The sequence below is a fragment of the Gouania willdenowi genome, chromosome 7, assembly GCF_900634775.1.
Source record: "Gouania willdenowi chromosome 7, fGouWil2.1, whole genome shotgun sequence".
In the NCBI taxonomy this organism is placed as follows: Eukaryota; Metazoa; Chordata; class Actinopteri; order Blenniiformes; family Gobiesocidae; genus Gouania; species Gouania willdenowi.
Window position 1 is genome coordinate 4,317,817 of NC_041050.1, and position 21,566 is coordinate 4,339,382.

The following is a 21,566-nucleotide window of genomic DNA, read 5'->3' on the forward strand; positions in this document are numbered from 1 at the left end:
GGTACTTTGGACAATAATTTACATTTTTTCTGTCCTTTTAACTTTAAAATATTTTACCTGTTTAGTTTGATAATGCGACTTTGTCATTTTAAAACCACATGCTGTTAGATTTCAAGATTTCCCAAAACACAAACTTACTCGTATTATGGGCTTTTTGAGTTTGTATAGCTTCAAACTTTTTATTTAAACTTTATTTTATTTTATTAGTGCACCTTAAAACTCAAATCACTTTGTAAGAGTGTGCTTTGACCATTGATGACCACAAGAGGGCAGAATAGCAGTAAGAAAAGCTGTGTGCTAAAACCTTTATTATGACAGGTGAAACATCACATTAAAGATAGAAAAATAAACACATTTATTGTAAATGTATGGGAGTTAAATGAAATGCAAAACAGGTTTAGGGATTGTGTACTTTTGAGCAAAAATATTATCTCAATTGTGCTTGATGTGAATAACTAAAACATGTGTATACCTATAACGAAGTTGTACTTTTTATTTATTTCATGTGATATTTGCTTTTTGGTCAGATTATACGAAATACATAATTTTGACAAAGGTCACATTTTCTTTGTCCCGATTGATATTTGAATTACAATAAGCTAATTTCCTGAGGTAAATGAATGGCACAGTAATAATTAAGCATTTTCAACACGGTTTCAGATACCACAGCACAACTTTAAATGAGTTTGGCCCCTGCCATGATGTTGTTGTTGTTGTTGGTTTTTTTTTTTTTTTTGCCAAAATAGATGACCAACACTGTAATTGACAATTAAAAATGTTATACTGAATTGATAAGAAAACCCATTGTATGATTTAAAAAACGCATAGATAAAAATAGATTGAAAAATGCGTTAAATTAATTTAATAATTATTAATAATAAATTAATGAAAGATAAAAAAGCGTATTATGAATAGAAATAATAATAAATAAATATGTGTTATTGTTATTATTATTATTATTATTATTATTAATAATAATAATAATAATAATAATAATAATAATAATAATAATAAATTAATTAATAGATAGAGCATAATAATAATATTTTTAAATAATATTTATGATTATTTTTGCTGTCACTGAAAGCTACCGGTAATATACATATTTTTTCCTCATAGCTGAAGTTTTAAAACATAACTGTCAAATTAAAAAAAGACCTAAAATCATTATTTATTTTTTTAACCTAAAATCATTACATAAAAACAGTCCGTCAGTGATGACGTAGAAATTCTGACGTCATGATTCATGTTTTCTCTAAAACAAACCAAAACAATGTCCAACAGGAAACTAAAATCCCCAAATGTTAAAGTTTCTCCTTTGGTTTAACAATTAAATAGTGTATAGCATAAAAAAATATTTAAATTAATGTTTAATACGACTAATTTCCCACGTGAAGAAACACAACTGGGGCCGAAGTGGAAGCCCCGCCCCCTCTTTAACGCACCATGGAAACCGAGTCCCAACAAAAACACCCGCCCCCCTCTGCTCCCATTGGTCCATGTTTTACACATTCGGCGCAGCCTCCCGATGTGATTGGATGGAATCATCTGTCGCGAGGAAATCAACACGGAAAGAGGTTTAAGGGGAGAAAAGTTAGGGAGCGCAGCTTAATCGGATCATGTTTGTGGTTAGAAACCCTCCGCGGTGACTTTAGAGACACAGGGGAGGACATAGTGAGCAGGAAGAAGCCTTTTACGTTGTTTTAGAGCCTGTTGGCGGTGCTCGTGCTCAGCGGAGGAGCTGCAGCAGCTGCAGGTAGTGTTGGTAATGTTTGCCCGTTTCCAAGGACGGCCCCGCTGATGTCACCGCGCAGCACAGGTGCGCAGGGCAAAGTTCCTTCTGTGAGCGGTGTGTAAAGTTCCCACAGCCGCGTTCCCGCTGCTTTCCTTTGGATTTTACGTTTTTTTTTTTCTCACAGAAAAAGGGACTTAATATTGGACTAAGCAGTGACGCACGGTCTCACCCGCGCTCGTCACGGTGCAGGTGATGCTCCGCGAGCCCAGAGGAAGTACCGAGCGTCCTCTGAGGAAGTTGTGTCGGTGATATGGATTAGAACGGGACTGGTGTCTGGACGACGATGGTTTCCCCCGTGCGTCACTGCGCCCCGAGGCTGTGACGCGCGCGTTATTTGCCCTGAAGGACAGTCCTCGTGCTTCTCCTCATCTGCCTCAGCACCGTTACCATGTCCAAGACGCTGAAGAAGAAGAAGCACTGGTCCAGCAAAGTGCAGGAGTGCACCGTGTCGTGGGGGGGCTCCGGGGGGGAGCTGGTGGCGGTGCTGGAGGTCCGGGGCGGCGCGGAACGGGGTGAGTTCCCGCACCTCGGACACATAGTGACGGAGGCGATGGTGTGTCACACCGGGAGGTTCCCGTGCGCCGGGGACGTGCTGCTGGAGGCCAACGGGACGCCGGTCAGCGGACTCACCAACCGAGACACGCTGGCGGTCATCAGACACTTTAGGGAGCCCATCCGCCTGAAGACTGTCAAACCAGGTGTGTGTGTGTGTGTGTGTGTGTGTGTGTGTGTGTGTGTGTGTGTGTGTGTGTGTGTGTGTGTGTGTGTGTGTGTGTGTGTGTGTGAGATCAGGTGAACGTGCTGCAGGGGGACTGGGACAGGTGGGACCAGTCTGGGAGCGCGTCCTCCAGCTCGAGCCTCCTGCGCGCGCAGGTTGTGTGTTTGCAGCTCATTTCTAAACATGACTCCAGGGTTGTTGTCATTCATTGCTGAAGGAAAGGAAATCGTTCCCACTGTAGTTACAAGTAGAGTAGAACTGGGCAATATATTGAAATTCAAGATATATCGAGTTTTCTATTTTGGCGATATAGAAAATTACAATATCGCATATATCGATACATGTATTTTTATACAACAGTTAGTCCCCATCATGTAATTTGATTAGACATCTAGGGGTGTTCATCTAAGGAACCTCACTATTCGATTATGATTCAGGATGCTACGATTTGATTAATCGACATTTTTACAATATTAAATAGGAAGTGTCTCCTTGTACGTAATACGCATCTATGTACTGGCAGTCTATCGGTACAAAAGATGACGTTGCCGAACCTTTTCTACATAAGCGTAATGTGCCTGTGTTATCACTGTGTCAGGATGGCCGATCAAAAATACATAATTATTCCACAAAATGTCCCCAAATTAAATAAAAATTGGTGAAAAATAAACAAATCACAGGACATTGAAGTATCTGTCACTTATTGCTGAGATATTATTGATGCCTTACATATTTTGTCTAATTTATAACTGAAAGTGCAAACTTGGACACATTAATGTTGGAATTATTCGAACTGGTCCATTTTAAAGATGATTCTGTCCATCCCTTCAGCTGGTGATTCAAAGCCATCTTCCCTCACATTCTTGACTCTGACCTTTCCTCCCGTCTCACTCTTCTCCTCATACGTCACACTCTCACCAAGATGTCAATGTCATCTGCACATTTTACTATGAAAGGTAGCTCGTGCTCAGTGTAAGCAATGATTCCTCTGTAGAAACATCTGAGATGTTCAGGATGTGTGGAAGTTGATGGTGTGCTGAAGACCTTTGTTTGTTTGTTTGTTTTTAACCATGAGTCTGTGGTGGTCAGTGCATCATTATTGTGTGAGCTGTGTGTAAATGGGATAATGGGCACAACTTCCTGTTTAGAGAATAAGTAGTTAATGTAGTTGCTTTAGTAAGATACTTTCTCATTTAATAATAAATAATAATGATAATGCATCAATTTTATATAGCGCTTTTTTGGACACTCAAAGTCGCTTTACAGAATTAAGGGATTTTTCTTTCACTCCACACTTAGTGGTGGTAAGCTACTGTTGTAGCCACAGCTGCCCTGGGGCAGACAGACAGAAGCAAGGCTGCTAAAATGCGCCATCGGCACCTCCGACCACCACTAACACTCATTCACACACTACATTCATACTAGGCAATGTGGGTGAAGTGCCTTGCCCAAGGACACAATGACAGATACCACTGGGGTGACTGCCACACCACTGTTAATACACAAGTAAGCAGACGTGTGAAATATCTGTTTATTACAAATGTATAGTAGAGCTGGGCAATATATTGAGATTCAAGATTTATCAAGTTTTCTATTTTGGCGATACAGAAAATGACAATATCGCCTATATCAAGATATATATCTATATATATTTTATTTTACTTGTTTTTATTTATACAATCACACAGTACAGATCACATAGTATTTAATGTTATTCATAGAGTACAGTCAAACACTGTCCTTTACAATTATTCCATGTTTCTGAGATATAATTATGTCATTTTACAGTTTATTTTGTATTAAAATACAAATTTTAGGAGTTGCTGCTTTCACTACTTCTCAGAACAGCATGAAAAGCTCAGTTAGATGATCACTAATTGTGTCCTAACCCAGATCTACCACTAAACAAGACACTACAGAACTCACTCACACGTGCTGTCCCTTACAGGAGAAAAAGCCAAAAGTGTCACACATTGTGTAACTGTTTGTTAATAAATGTGTCTGTGTGGCATTTTGCATCAGCTAATTTAACCCACAATTGTCTTTGTGGTCAGACTTTGAGTTCAAAATATCCAGATTTATATCTTCTATCGCCATTTTGAGAAAAAATATTGAGATATGAGTTTTGGTAGGACTCTTATTTTGAAAGGCTATAGTGTGCGTAAGTATAAAGCGTTCAGGCGTCTGTGTTTACCGAACAAAACCTTTTCCCTTTTCTCGAAGCGAGTGGTTCCCAAACTTTTCTCAGTCCCGTATTCCTTCAGACCTTTAACCTGAAGCCATGTACCTCCTACTCCTGCACATTTAAAACACTAGTACAGTGCCCGTCGGAAGTATGTATTCATGTGGGAGCAAGTATTTAGTTTAGTGTATTTTGAGTCATTTTCAGGTTTTTGTTGTCGTTTGGTGTATTTTTCTGTGTTGTCTTTTGTGTAATTTTTGTATAAATATTTAGTTTTGTGTATTTTGAGTTATTTTCATATTTTTTGCTGTGGCAGGTGTGTCGTGAGTGAAGCTGCAGTAATCATCAGGCGGGATTCACTATGTAGCACCGTTTACTGATCTGACTCAACACTACAGTCACTACCACCCAATGGACGGGTGTCGTGACACAGACTTGTAACCGGACTAAATGGTGGTCCGTTACACACACGTAGACGGTGATCGATAGTGAAGCGTGTGCGTGACTCTCTACCTTGGACACAAATCTCCTCCCTTGGTTCTCTCTCACACACACACGCTGCTGAGAAATGTGCAGCTTTCAACACAGCAGCCATTGCCGTCAATAACTTCCGGGTGAGGTCTGTCGGGTCTAAATAGCGAACTAACATGAAAATAAACGTTTCGAAATGTCATCACCAAATAAAGAACAGTAAAAAAGTATTTTTCCTCAAAAATTACTCTAAAATAAGATTGATAAACGTGGATGCCGATAGATTTTTTTTTAAAAAATGTGTCGCAGTTGATCACCGTTCATCTGTTTCGCCATCAAAATGGATACCGGAAGTCGACTCAGCTGTGATCAAGATGGATGCCAGAAGTCGTCTCTCAATATATGGTGCGCTAGCGCCCCCTCACACCCTGAGGTCAAAAGCTGAATAGGTTTCATTTCGGGGCCATCCAGAAGTGAAATAAAATTAAAATAAATATTTTGAAATGACCAAATTACTCCAAGATAACAGATGCACACACTCGGGGTATTTGGAACCCGTCGACCGAGTTTCAGGTCGAACTCGCACCACGTCTGGGAGATATTTGCTCCACACAGACGTCCCTTGAATTATGGTACAGATAGTATAGATAACAATTTAATGTCAGATACAGTGAAATTAGTCTCTGAATTTATTTGACTTATCCTGTGGAGATTATGCAAGATTTTGTGTGAGATTTCAACTCATTCATCCATCCATCCATTTTCTCCCGCTTTATCCGGGGCCAGGTCACCCATGGTCATGAGATTTGGGTAATGACCGAAGTGAGTTTCCTTTGCAGGGTGGCTGGGCGCACCAGGAGAAGCTGGAGGGACTATGTCTCTGAGCTGGCCTGGTGTCGCCTCGGGGTTCCCCCAGAACAGCTGGAGGAGGTGTGCGTGGATCGGGAGGTCTGGGCGTTTCTGCTGAGACTGCTGCCTCCGCGACCGCGATTTCAATTCAACTCAACTTCCTTTATATAGTGCAAAATACAACAAAGTCATCTCAAAGCACTGAACAAAATATAAAGTCCATAGTAAAAAAAGGAGAAAGAACCCAACAAGATCCTCGTGAACAAGCATTTAGCGACAGTGGGAAGAAAAAACTCCCTCTTTGACATTTAGGTATTTGGCTAAAGTAGCTAAAGCTCATTTTACAGTGAAAATTACCATAGAAATACATGATATGGCTCTAAAATATGCATTTGAGTGTTTACTCTCATATTGCAATTTCAGCTTTATTTTGTTTAAAAATAATAATAAAAAGGATAAACACAATATCTATATTTCTATTTTCAGGAAGTGGATTCTGTATTTTCTGTCCGTTTTCCACAAAAATTGTCGGCCCGAATAACAATTATTTATCTGAATTTGATCTACTTTGCACTGGTAAACAGAAAGTAGCAGCACCAGGAATGAAGTGCATGCTGATTCTGTTCTATGTTCTATGTTCTGTTCTGTTCTAGATGGATGACTCTGTGCTAAATGTATCAAACTGTGCTGAAGGCGTCTGTGTTTACTGAACAAACCCTGTTTCTTATTTCTTTAGTGCCTCTGATTCTCTGTTTCAGAATGTTCACATCATCAGCTTTCCCTATAATCAGACGTCATTACAGGCTATTGAACTATGGGAAATCATGTCGAGCAGAATTCATACGGTTAATGGAGTTAATCATTGTTGTAAATTTTATATTTACACACAGAAGACATGCGTTAAAACAACAGATTTTGTGCAAAATTTGACATTCAGAAGTTTGGCTAAAGAAGCTAAAGTTCGTTTTGTGGCAACAATTACTGTAGAAATGCATGTGAGCGTTTATTCTGTGTCTTACTGTAATTTCAGCTTCATTTTGTTCAAAAAATAATAAATGGGAAAAAAACAACAATAATAATATTGCCATTTTAATGAAGTGGATTCTGTATTTTCTGTCAGTTTTCCACCAAAATCAGAAGCCCCACTTCTTTATCTGAAATGTTTCTCCTCCTGCTGATTCTATTCTATACTGTTTGAGTCTATGTTCTGTACCTGATGGATGACTCGTGTGTTTACGTGTGTGTGTGTGTGGATAGATTTGATGAGCGTGCCACTTTGTAAACGCTTAGTAGGGATTTGTTCACGGTTTCCTCCCAGGCTTATAGCGGGAGGTGGACCGCGCGTGTGTCGAGGTGAGTCCAAGTGTCATTGAATCAATTAGGCGTGTATCCTTTAATCCCCGACCGCTGCTGTGCCAGATTGGTGACTTTGTTGGACCCCCCTCATCCCCACCCTTGGTTTGATCCACATTGGAGATTTGTCCTTGTGTCGTACAGTGGGTTATAGTTTGCTATCAGTTGGTTGATTATGGAAAGTACGGTGGGCTGTGATCAGGGTTTATTCTCCAACGTTTGCTTTAAATTAAACAGGACGACACTATGTTTGGGTCATTTTACTCATGTTTTGTCTCTGTTTCATCGTCTTTTCCTGTTTAAACAACTTTTACCGCCTGTTAAACTTCCAGAAACCACACCAAACATGCTGAATAGGCTAAATACGGTCAACTACTGTTATTATTTTACATTTTATTTAACGGTTCAGTTTAGCAATGAGTCAAATTCACGATTAGTTGTTGCCGATTCGATTCAAGGACGATAGTGGTTCATTTAGAACAATAACTTTTTAGCCAAAATAAAATTTCCACCAGTTTGACTGAAATAAATCCCTAAATATTAGACAGTACAGGTGAGTTTTTGATTCCTGTTGTTTCTTATATGGGAATAGTCTATAAATTATTTATGGACATAAACAAACAAGTAAACAACATTCACATTTTATTTGAATAAAGTCCAATCAACACTTCAGTTTAAATGAACAGGATGTGAACTTTTCTGCTCTCATTTTAATACTCAACACGTTTTCAAAAAAAATACATATTAGGTTTACCTGACTCTTCTGCTTGTTTTTATACATCAAAATAATACAATATTAATATCAAAATAAAGTGGTTAAACCTGATACTTTTCTTTTTAACATGATGGTAAGGCTGAGGATTTCTGCAGAGCTAATGCAAACGAGCTAATGCTACATGTGATGTTGCAGTGAACGCTGTACCGATTCAGTCGATTGATTACCTATTTGGATAGTAGGAATATAAATCAGTTCATTGATCTGATGGATGAATCGTTACACTGTTGTTGTAAAATAATGAAATCATGCAAGATTACGTGGCAAGAGCGACGTTAGCCACACTGCCCCCCCCCCCCCCCCCCCCACACACACACACACACACACACGTTTAATGGGAAAAATCAAATGGAAATGTGCAACATGGTCCCATACATTTATTTGTGAAACCTTTAATTACCGCAAACCGGCAAATTACTCAATTACGGTCATGCTTTAGTGACATTTCACCAGGTAAACTGATCACCAGTTCAGCTAATACACCATAGCTTAAACCTGTCTTTGTACCAGAGAACTCTTCACATTTGAATACAGTCATAGTAATCAACACAATAAAAACATACCTCAGATGAAGCTCTGCATTCATTTACAGTCACATGATCACTATTCAAACCGTTACACGTAGCGTGAGATTATGGGCTGAATTGAACACATTTGTCACACTTTTTAGACAATCAATCACACGTTTACTGTAGAAAATAGTGTGTAAATGTGTAATATTGTTTCAAAACAGGCATGTGAGGCATTTTTTGGTGTTTTTTTTTTAAATAAGGAAAAAGAGAGGGAAGACATTTAGTCTGTTTTTGTCCTGTATGTAGTAGAAGTTCTACAAGCTCATCACCGCCGTTGGCTGTGAGCTTTTCTACCTGTGTTACATAATGTTTTTAATAAGCGATCCTTACCCACGCTTGACCAGCCTGTCCCCCATTGCATTCACCCCCGCCGCCTCCCCCCGGCTCATTGTGAGTTTAGATCTCGTCTCTTTCCCTCATTATTAATGCATACACGATCATCCATCATTGATGGCTGCTCCTTGCTGGGATGAGGCTGATGGTTGGGTCGTATGTCAGCCAGGCTGTGTTGTATGTTCTCTGCTCAGAACAAAAGGCCACAATTCTGTTGCTTTAGCCAATTAGTTTTTATTGTGTTTGTTTGGTTCCTGGAAATACATTTTGCTTTCAGAGCAAAAAAGAAACATACTTATGTATGTGTATAATTTAGATTTATTGCAACAAATTTAGAGTTAGAAAATCTGGTAACACTTAACTTCAAGTTTTATACATAAAGGCAGACATTACGCTGTTATTATTAGGACATGACACCTGTCATTAGCATGAATAAGGTGTCATTAAGTGTCATTTATTCACATTTATTTCTTTATCTGAATAATTTCCACTGTTATCCAGGAAGTTTATTTGCTTCATAGTACATAGTCATCTTAAAGATGTAAATCTTTGTTTTAATCAGAAATAAAACAGGTAAAAGTGACCAAAAATGGTGGTAAAATTAAATTTTAAAAGCCACAGAAATTTATTAAAAGTTACAAATTAGTGGCCAAAAATAGACAGAAAAAGTGGTAAAAAAGGTTCAAAGTGTCAGTATTGGCTTAAAGTGGCAGAAATGGGGGGAGGGGGTTTTGGGTTAGTTTAAACGGACAAATAATGGCCATGGCAAATCATGAATGTGGTTAAATTGGCAAAAATGAGCATGAAATATGGTGAAAAGAGGTTAAAAGTCACGATAACTAGGTGTAAAAGTGGTGGAAAGGGTTTATATGTGCCCAAAATGTCTTTAAAATGGAAAAAAATTGCCGAAAAAAATGTCCAGAAAAGCAGTGAAATTTGCTGAAGTTGCAAAAATGGGAGTAATGTAGCCAAAATGCATTAAAAGGAGCAAAAATATGGCAAGAAAAAGTGATGAAAATAGGTTAAAATATGGCAAGTTTGCTTATTTTACCCTTTTTCTGCAACTACACCAAACAATTCTTGAAGGCATCTGGTGACCCCCTCCCTGTGTCTCGTGACCCCAAACGGGGTCCTGACACCAAGGTTGAGAACCCCTTGTTTAGGAGACACTAGTGGCCTTTTTAACCTATAACTGCATTGTTTCTAAGACGCGGTCCTTCTGTGTGTTATCACCGTGATGTGATGTTTGTTTGTGGTGATGAAAGTGCAGCCAAAGCAAGGCGTAGTTTCCAATTTCACAAGATAGATGAGGTTTATGTTACTAGTAGACGTTTCCAGGACGATCCGTACTGCACATCAGCTTGTTTGTGTTAAGTTTGACTGTAAATCATAACCACTTCTCAGATACACACCATCTGTTTTGAAACATTGTGCAAAACAGTCAAAACACTGCAGAGTCACATGATGACGCTGGATTTTTAATCAAACTGACAACTGAACACTGGAGTGCTGCAACGATTCTTGACGTTTTGAAATGTTAAGATGATCTGCCCCGGGGCAAATGGTGGCCCTCATCCTAATTTTGTGAGGCCCTCAAGTTAAATGCAAGACGTGACTCCAAAAGACACACAAAACGACAGAATAAAACACACGTTGACAACAAAAATACGCAAAATGGCTGAAGAATCAACAAAAATGCACAGAAATGTGTTCATAACCTATTTTGATCACTTTTTCTTGCCATATTTTTGCGCCTTTTAATGCATTTTTGCAACATTACTCCTATTTCTGCCACTTCTCCATCATATTTTAATGCCTTTTCTGCAATTGTTTTCCATTTTAAAGACATTTTCCAATCTTATAAACCCTTTCCACCACTTTTTCCACCTATATATTCACTTTTAAACTCTTTTCACCATATTTCATGCCTGTTTTTGCCAATTTAACCACATTCACAATTAAACTAATTGTTCTTACTTTTTAAATTATACTACCCCAACCCCCCTCCCCCTATCTCTTCCACTTTTAAGCCAATATTGACACTTCAAACGAATTTCTGTGGTTTTTAAAATCCCATTTCATTGCCTTTCTCACCATTTTTGGTCACTTTTAACCCATTTTATTTCTGATTAAAACAAGGATTTACATCTTTACGATGACTACATACTATGGTGCAAATAATAATAAACTTCCTGGATAACAGTGGATATTATTCAGATGAATAAATAAATGTTATCACAGATTCACAGAACAATGGACCATCATTTTGCTGACTTTATGGATGGACCCTAAAAATCTCTCCCCTTTATTCCCCCTTATAGATGGTCCTGTCTCCACATGGCTGTTCTTCAATGTTCATGTCTGTGTTCAACCACCTTCAGGTACAGTGGGGGTCCCCACCTTTATGGGGACCCCCACTGTAAACCTTTATTTTGGGGGTTGCGGGCTGAAAAGGTTGAGAACCACCGCTCTGTCCAACCAGTGGATCAGGTCACTGTGGTAACCTGTGATACTTTAACTGTTGTATCTCATCAGTCCAGCCTTCATTCAAAGACTATTGTTGCTTTACCGCTTTTGGTTTCCCATGGTAACCCTTTGTTTACCAATCAAATGCATGGGTTATCTCACCGGGCCACGCTGTGTTGTGGTATACCGAGCGAGTGTTTGATAAAGATCTCCTGGTAACCATGGTAACCTAGGCTACCGTGGCCATGGTAGAGGTATATCTCAATGGTTCAGCTTCAGTATTGAGTCACAAAGTCAATGATTGATTGGAAACAAAGCAATGCAGCAGTGAAACGTGTGGATGTGACATCGGGCTTTGTCGAGCGTTTTGTTTTGTGTGTGTGTGTGTTATAGTCGCACACCTGACGCGACAACAACAACACATCTTTCCTTCTCACTGGTTGCTCTCTTTGACTCATTCCCGAAACTTGTCGCACTCCTCCGCCCCCTGCCTTTCCAATCTGTCAGCAGAGAGGGAGGAAGAAGGGAGCAGATGGGCCTGACGGAGCTCCCAACACCACACCACACCACACCACAGCACCAGCACACCTCCTATCTACTGCACTCCCTCTGTCTAAATGGATTTCATACTTTGTTTTTCCTCTCCTCTCCTCCTTCACCTCTAGTCCAAAACTGGGTCAGGTGGGTGGAAAGAAAGCAAAGATGATGAATGAGTGATGCAAGGATTTCTTTTGCGCTGAGTGTAAGATAATTCATATTCAGAGATAGGAGAAAATAACTGCTAATCTCCACTGGGATCATCTCATCATCGCTAATACTGCACAGAAAGTTTGCTAATGCAGTGGTGAAGAAACAAAGATTAGCATATTTTTATACAAGCTCTATAACCCAATATTTAGCTGGAATATTTAAAGGTGGTGTGAATGAGTGTGTGCTGATTCACCAACACTGCCTACTTCTACTCTGTGTGGTAATAAAAGGCGTCTCTTCATTGGTTCTCCCATTGTCAACATGACTGTAAAAACACACAAAATGACAAAAATACACAAAAGGACTGCAAAAACACACAAAATGGTTCTAAACACACACAAAATACACAAAATGAAATGCAAATACACAAAAACCACACAAATACACAAAATTACTAAATAAATTAATATACACAAGAACAATAGGATAGAAACAACACAATTAAAATATATAAAACAACTAAAGAAGAATAAATAAATTACAAACACCCACAGCAAAAATAACACCAATTTAAAAAGGTGACAACAAAATATACAAAAAGATAAAAAGAACATAGGAAACAACAACAAATAAACCCTTATTTGTTCTCCCCTGTATTAATGCTCAGATTGGTCATTAGTCTAATGCTGACATGAATGTTGATCATGTGACCCTCGGATCAGATAAAATCACGTTTTTGTGTCCTCGCTGTGGTCGTCCTTATAGATGATTTTCTGCGTTGATGACGACAGGCTTCTGTCTGGTCTCACTCCAAACTGTAATTGTATAATTGATAAATGTAACTTTTACAGAGGAAACACTCATCATAAACTAAGAAAACCCTGCATTTCAGCGTTGATGTCTGTAAATTAACACTTTGGACATTCATAGGTTTTCTGTGAGCTCTAGCTTATAATTAAAAACATTAAAATAATAGTGTTGAGATGTTGACAAAATTACATGTAATTGTTGTTTCCTGTGAAAACTAAACCCATATTTTGTAGTTATAACATCCCTCTTCCAGTCCCGTGCTCTGTAACAGAACAGAACAGTGTGTATCTCCCAGGTGTCGTCAGATGGAAAACATAGTTTGCGTTATCTGAGAGTTGATTGAAACGGATCTATTCCCGCTGCTCGACGGAGGCTGGCCTGCTCAGGGAGCGAATGAAACAGCCGAGTGTTATTGCAGCAGAGCTAATAACAGGTACAAAGGCGACACAGCTGGTGCAAAGCTCCTTCCAAAATTTCCCCCCAAGTAGGATTCTGCTTTGAAGGAAGTGTTGAATTTAAACAGGATAGAAGAAGAAAAAAAGATACAATGTTGAAAGTGAACGAGATCAAAGACAATCTGAGGGAAAGGAGCTTGCTGCGGAGATGATCAAGAAAGTGAAAGAAGAGGAGAAAAAGTAGCAGTGAAATCAGTCAACAGATAATGAACGAGACGTTAGAGCCTAAAAACACACAAAATGAGATAAATATACGCATTAATCTATTCCGTGGCCCTAACTGTGATCAGTGTCTCACCTCTGCGTTCGAGTATTGATTCTTTGTTTGGATGGACTCGATCCCATGTCCTCACTGTTGATGAACCCAACAACTCACAGGCTGCTTTTTCCTGTTGTTCGCTAGCCTGCAGAGATGAGCGCTCAGTGCACATGGATGATATGCTTGTATTTGCATGCTAATGAGGTATTAAAACATGTTTAGATTGGTTCTTTCACAGTCTTTGATTAGAAAGTGGTACGCTCCGCTCAGCATTTGATTCACGAGCAAATATTCCTTTTTTTGGCACCAAAGGAGCGCTTCATAAATAACCATTTAATCTCCCACAAGACCTATTTATGCACAACCTTTAATAGGTTTACTGAGTTTACTTTGTCAATGTTTCAATCTGAAGGAACAAGCTTATAAAGATGGAGCAATTTAACTACTTTGGGGACAATGTGGTTCTTTTCTCAGTGACACCGTCATGGATTACTTACAAACTGCTCACTGAACACCCAATGTGAAGGACTCATTAAAGTATTTTGATGGAGACAAAAAGTCATTCATTTTCATACGGAAATGGAGTATAAATAATAGTGATGCACCAAAAATTCGGCCACAGAAAAGTGCCGAAAAGTACATTTTCGTTTTTTGGCCGAAACACTTTTCTCACCAAAACCAGCCTTGTGTAGAAATGGGCCAACTTTTCCACGGACTCACGGAGCGGCTGTATTTCAATACGCCTGAGCACAAAAGTGTTTTCTGCGCAGAGTTTCAGACGGAGCACCTAAGTGTGATTTATGTGTCTGTGTCACGTTGACATGTAACCCTCCGTCAACATGGACCGCTACCCGCAATGTGTGGCTGCACATCAGAAGTATGAATTGGGTTTAGTCCATCAGCACACATTTCACTGAGATCCTCTGCACGTCACAACTGTACTTGGTCCACGCTATAAAAATCATTGTTTAAACCAGTGCAAGAGATGATGCACACCGTAAGAAATGCAGAGAACCTGCATTCAAAAAAAGAGAAAATGTAGAACATGAGATATTTGTTCATAATTAATATTGTTTTAAAAAATAAATGTTTTTCTGATGAAATGGTTTTAATATTTTGTTATGTTACTAATGATTATGAGGCACAGACGCCAGCTACAATGGCCTCATGTAAAGGATTTTCAATATTCTCGAGTAGTAAAATAACCCAACGTTGGAGTCCAAAATAAAAAAGAATTTACATAAAGAAAAATAGTTTTATATGTCTTCTTTCAACTATAAATTAAAACAGATCAGATTTTTTTCTTACATTCCTACATGCAGTTACTGTATGGGCCAATGGATATACAATATTTTTTGGATTTCAAGAAACTGTCACCCAAGAACCAATGCATATATGTGACTAATCATTAGTGATGTGAACAGTCTATGTTCATAGCTCTAAGCTGATCTCATTACAGGAAGCTGAGACATATGCTAAGTAGTTTACTGAAGGCCTAAACGTGTTCGAGCATGAAACTCCAACCAACTTTTTTCTAATTTAGATTTTTTGGCATGTCCACCAGATAGGATGTATAGCAGATCTTTTTATATATTCTGAGAGAGTATGTGGAGCTGTATTACTATACAACATTTCAGTTTTCAGTTTTCTATGTGATGTATGAGATATTGGAAGCTGAAAATCAGGATGCACAAAAATTGACACATAACCCCCTCACTAAATTGGCCATATCTCAAAAAGAATTTAAAATTTACAGTGTTTATAGAATAATTAAGGAACAATTCATAAAAGTTTCAGAATTAGAGAATTAGAACTTTGGTAAAAGTTTCAGAATTAGAGCAGCAAAGTCAGTTATAGGCCTGTATAATATTATTTAATGTATAAGTGGGGTCAAGTTAAACATTTTATTTTATATTGTGTATTGTTGGAATTTCAGTGCTAAAGAAATATTTTCGTATTCTTAATTTATTTATTATTTGTAGCTTTAATATTAATTTATAAAATTGCAATGTTTTCATAAATACAGTGGGGCATATCCATTTATTCTGGTTTCGGTTTTCATTCTTGGTTTTCTCATTTTCGGTTTCGGCCAAGAATTTTCACATGGGTGCATCCCTAATAAATAAGTGTTGTCTAAAATGATTATTTGATAATAAATAGAAGATGGAAAATCTACAATGATGGAGCTTGAGAGGGAGAAACTGACAGATGTGCTAAGTTACAGTGAGTGTTGGTTAAAAGGTCATCGTACCTCATAACATGTTCAATCATATTGTATTGGTATTGGTTCTCTGTACTGAGGCCCCTTGCCCACGCTAATGTCGATACACATTCTGTATTCACAGCCCACACAGCTTGTTACGAATGATCTCAGGAAAACTCTTCTTCTCGTGCCCATATCAGCATCTTGTATCAAACGGATATAAAGTTCACAGCTTTCCTTGAACGAATTCACAGTATCTGCCAGTGCCTACTCAACCACAAGTTGGGGTACACCCAAGTGTTTCTGCCAGTTCATCATGGGAAAATAAATGGCAAATCTCAGGAAGTAATGGCTAAAACAAAGATTTGTGTTGTTGTGAAAAACTCTGAGGATCATTAGGAGAAGTGTAGCGATGCATCGTCGCCATGATGCAGCACATTCCTCATCTCCTGATGTTAATTATTCATCACGTGTGCTCCATCCTTCCTGCGTGATGAGATGTTGTGCTTCGGTTCAGATGAGGTTCACAGAGTGTCCTCATTAGAATTCATGGGTGTCAGAATCCGAGGCCAGCCAATTTAGCTCGCTCTGCTTCTTAGCCAACCTTAACAGGTTATTGATTGGGTCCAAACCTCATCCCAGTTAACGCAAACCAAGCATCCGGAGCCAAGCGGCGCCCCTTAGCCCTCAGCATTATGAAAAGTTAAGGGCACCAGGAGGGCATTCTGCATTTGATTCAGAATCGCATTCTTTTTGTTTCGTTACTGTAATCCAGTGGTTCTCAACCACTGGTCTGTGACCCCCAAAATAAAGGTGCCAGAGACTGGAGAATTGGCAAAAGTAATAGGTAATAGGTAAAAGTGACAATGATGGGTCAACATATGTGACATTAGGTGAGAAAAGTGGTGGAAAGGGTTTACAAGTGTTGAAAAAAATCTGCAAAAAAAGCATTGAAATTTGATGGAGAAGTGGCAGAAATGGGAGTAATGTAGCATTAAAAACAGTAAAAATATGGCATGAAAAAGTGAAGAAAATAGGCTAAAATATGGCAAGTTTGGTGTAGTTGCAGAAAAAGGGTAAAATATGGTCAAATGGGCTCAAATTAATCTGAAAATATTCTTAGCTTCTTGAAGGAATCAGGCGACCCTCTCCCAGTGTCTCGTGGGCCCCAAATGGGGTGTTGTCCCCATGGTTGAGAACCCCTGAATTAAGCAATGACTTGATCTGTTTGCTTTTTTTTGTCTGCTTACCATTTACCAGAGAATGAGCACATTTTCTTAAACTCATTGAACCACACAGACTGGTGAGCAGCTTCTTCATCTCATGAAATGGGACTCGGTCTTGTCTTTTTTGCACTCGTTCGTTTGACTGTCAGCTGTTTGATCTGAAACCAAAACATACACAGGAAACAAATTTGCCTCCAGGCTTAGGCCTCCCCATCACCTGCTCTCTGCAATCCTACAAGCAAACAGACTCTAGATCACATGCGCGTCGCAAACTGTTTAAAGTAACCAGAAGGACGAGTTTGTCTACAATCCTTTTGTAACTACGCAAGCGGCAAAGAATTTATGAGTGCCCTTCACCGCCTGTGCTTCAGAAATGAAATGGACTGCTAAAAAGTAGTTGTAATGTACCAAATATCAAATAAACAACCTTTGTTTTCCAGTTTAAAGGAGGAGTTAATCAAACTGAAGGACGCCTTTGCTCTTTCTGTTTTCTGTTTGGCCTTACCACTTCTTTTTAAAACCCAAAGGGATACTCAACCTGGAAGATAGACAGTCAAACTGAAACACTATTCTATGTACAGCAACCTTTCCTTATTGGTGATTTAGAAACTGGATACTTCAATAAAAAGCACTTTAAACGCAGGCTTGTTGAGGTCAACAAGTTTGACAAACTGTGACGTAGTGAGTACTCGACAAAGTGACTCATTCACGTAACTCCAACAACTGGATGGCACATAAATCAGATGTTTGATTGTAATGCTATTTCACCATAGACTCTATGGGAACGAAATGCAAAGAGAACATGATGTGTTCATGCTAGGGCTGGGCATTATGGACCAAAACTCATATCTCAATATTATTTCTCAAAATGGCAATATAGGATATGAATCTTGATATTTTTAACTCTAAAGTCTGACCAGAAAGACACTAATGGGTTAAAATTGCTGATGCCAAATGCCAAACAGGCATATTTATTAACAAACAGCTGCCTAATATGTGCCACTTTTGGCTCTTTCTCCTCTAAGAAAGGTGTTCTCAACCTTGGGGCCAGGACCTCATTTGAGCCAATTTTTGCTTATTTTTACCATTTTCTGCAACTACACCAAACTTGCCATATTTTAACCTATTTTCATCACTTTTTCTTGCCGCATTTTTGTTCCTCTTAATGCATTTTTGCTACATTACTCCCATTCCTATCACTTCATCAAATTTAAATGCCTTTTCTGAACATTTTTTCAACTTTCAAGACATTTTTGGTACTTATAAACCATTTCCACCACTTTTCCACTTAATGTCGCTGTTGTTAACCCATCATTGTCTCTTTTTACCATATTTCATTTTGCCAATTCAAACATTCATGTTTGGCCATGCCCATTATTTTAAGTTTAAAATACTGGTAATTTTTCTGACTTTTTAAAATAAACTACAACATTTCTGCCACTTTTAAGTAGGGGTGTCCCAATCCGATATTGACATCGAATATCGGTCCGATATCAGCCAGAAAACAAATATCAGGTTTTATCGGACTGCATGTAAAATCTCTGATATAAATTATGTTATATTTATTCAATTGAAGAATACTGTAGATACTATGTTGAAGATTAAAATGTATGTAACCACTTGGTTAATAATAAATGGGTCAGTTGATCAAACCTTTTCTAACATTCCTCACTACAGAATAAGTAATAAAAGTATCTATGATTCGTGCCGATGTCGTATCGGATCAATATTGGTATCAACCAATATGCAAGGCTGAAATATCGGTATTGTATCGGAAGTGAAAAAAGTCACTTTTTCTCTCTGTTTTTGACCAATCTAATTTGCATCTTTCAACCAATTGCTGTGGTTTTTAAAAATGTAATTTTACCACCTTTTCCACCTTTTTTGGTCACTTTTAACCCATTTTTTTCTGACTAAAATAATTATATACTGTACATTTTTAAGATTACTATATTCTATAGCCCAAATAATAATTCACTTCCTGGTCAACAGTGGATATTATTAAGATAAATAAATAAATGGTTATCACAGTTTCATAGAACAATGGACCATCATTTTGCTAAAACAGAAGTCTCCATAATCTTGACTCTCCATATATTGCCCAATCCTAGTTCTTGCTGAATGGCTGGATTCTTCAGAGTTGGCGATACCCACTTATACCTGTTAAGGGATATTATGTGTATTTGAGGCTAAACGTTGATATAAATGACTCCAAAGAAATTTTTTGAATACTAATTGCTAATATTTTGCCAAAATTGTTTGTATGCCTTAAAAGGATGGATTTAAATTGCTGTAGCTTCACAAAAGGGCATATGGTAAAAAAAAAAAAAATAAAAATTTTGTTTTACCTTATAAGTCTGTATTATTAGTTGATAATGTGATCCCTGACTGTGGCAGTGAAACGCTGATACGTTTGTTTAAGAACTTAGAGGTGAAAACATTGGCTGCTCCTCTTTACCCTGACAGACCTTGAATTATAGTTTATAAAGTCATTGTGTGGAACAGCTTTTTTCATCTTGCTTTTGTAAATCGGATACTTTGTCAGCAACAGTCAGATCGCTGATATCATAAAAAACCATGAAAATCTGGGACAGTTGGAGCCTTGAAATGTCTTCATTCGTCCATTTCATAGTTTTCTGGAGTGGGAAATTTCAGTTAAATACAATAAATGTTTTTTTTTTACTTGTCACATTTCTTATCGGTTTGAACCGGCCCCATGTTGGTATCATTTGTCTCTAAATCATTGTTGGAGAGATTTTGTCATTATTTTTGACTACTGTTTTTTCATTGGTTTTGTTCTGCAAGTTGTTGTAATTTCTTCTGGTAACCCAGACAACAGCTGACAACCGCATTTTATGTTAATATAGAATATAATTTTTTACTCCCATTAAGTTTATTTGTTTTTTTTAAAAAGGTGTTAGATCCGGCTGTTTCAGTTTTCCTAACGTGACACGTGCTGATTTATTATTGCTGGTGTTGGTCCCTCAGGAGGACTGGAGGGTTTTGCTGGGAATGGTGATCATGTGTGGAATGCAGTTATTTTCAATTTGTGGAGTTTAGTGTGAAGTGCAGCAGAGCTTCCAACCGTGTATTGTTACCAACAGGTGCTCGTTCTGGGAGACGGGCACCACCATTGTCTCTAATAGCTCTGCTTTAAGATATTGAGCTGTAAAGTAAATGTAAGACATTACTGGAATCCAAAAGAATAATGTACCTTTCACATACTGTATATTTAGGTTTTGGTAAACCAATGTGTGAAAATTATACATAATATAACTGTGACTGGAAGCGCAGTGTGGGTGCATGTAAATAGTTTACTTTTTGTTTTGGTTTTGCAACATATTGTTCACAAAAAAAAATATTATTTTAATACTTAACCCTCTGAAACACTATTTCCTGCATTTTTAAGGGCAAAATCTTTGTTCCAGCGTTACTTTAAAGCCAAATGTTATTTGTTGAATTGATGAAAGGTAATGATGAATGGAGTTAGTTACTCATGTTAGGTATAGATCCTCAACAAATACATACTTAGAGACTCTGTATAGACCAGAAATAACATTTTATTCAAAAGACTGATTGGAAGACGCACTTCAGCTTTAAAACTTCCACCCTCGACCCTCCTAGTTGTCGGCCAATGAGCATCACGCGAGTCACATATACCACCGGGGCTAATTTGCATTGGTTTTCCACAAAATAGAGCAGCAAAGGAGAAGTGTCGGGACAAAAAAGGGTGTTGATTACATCCTCTAGACACATTGCCCGGGTGGGCGTCCTGGTAGAAACAGATTACAATTACATTGTTCTCCATTCTCCGATGTGCTTTGCACCGAGAGCAAAGACGATATATATTTTCTTAAATTTAAATGAGTTATTATGTGGGACCGGCAGAAGTATTGGGACTGTTATTGACACGCCCCCCATCTCATTAATTTTATATTTTTCTATTGTTTTATTTGGTTGATTGTTTTTGTTTAGATTATGAAGCACATTGTTTATATTGGACGGTAATTATAAATTACAAATTGGAGGATGCACACAGGCTGCAGGGGTCCTCAGGTGAAGGCGGGGGCATCCAAGCAGATCGCCTGTAGTAAATAGACGGTACGGCGTTTAGATTTAAATAAAGAGATAAAACAACCCACGCATGCCTGGAAGTCCTTTTTGTGTCCGTGTGCAACAATTATTATGACGCTACAGATTAAAAAATAAAAACACAATAGAAAAGCCCCCCGACGTTGGTTGAAACACAGCGTAGGGGATCAAAATCACAGCGGGGCCCCCAACGCTCCACTGCGCTATAGAGAACCTTCTTTAGGCTTTTATAGGTTCCTGTGTCCCCATGGTTTTCAAATTCATCAGAAATGGACTAATCTGAGGCAATAATAGTAATATAATTCATGTAATGATGT

The 21,566-nt window shown here is 38.2% G+C and overlaps 1 protein-coding gene across 1 annotated transcript in view; it reads left to right on the plus strand.

The window, feature by feature from the left end:
* The first annotated feature begins 1,550 nt into the window (after positions 1-1,550).
* The window catches only part of LOC114467675 (membrane-associated guanylate kinase, WW and PDZ domain-containing protein 3-like), a 174,046-nt gene continuing 154,030 nt past the window's right edge, over positions 1,551-21,566 (plus strand). Inside the window, exon 1 of the mRNA XM_028454139.1 lies at positions 1,551-2,493. Coding sequence (XP_028309940.1) covers positions 2,184-2,493 — 310 coding nt within the window. The 5' untranslated portion in view covers positions 1,551-2,183. The remainder of the gene's footprint in view (positions 2,494-21,566) is intronic.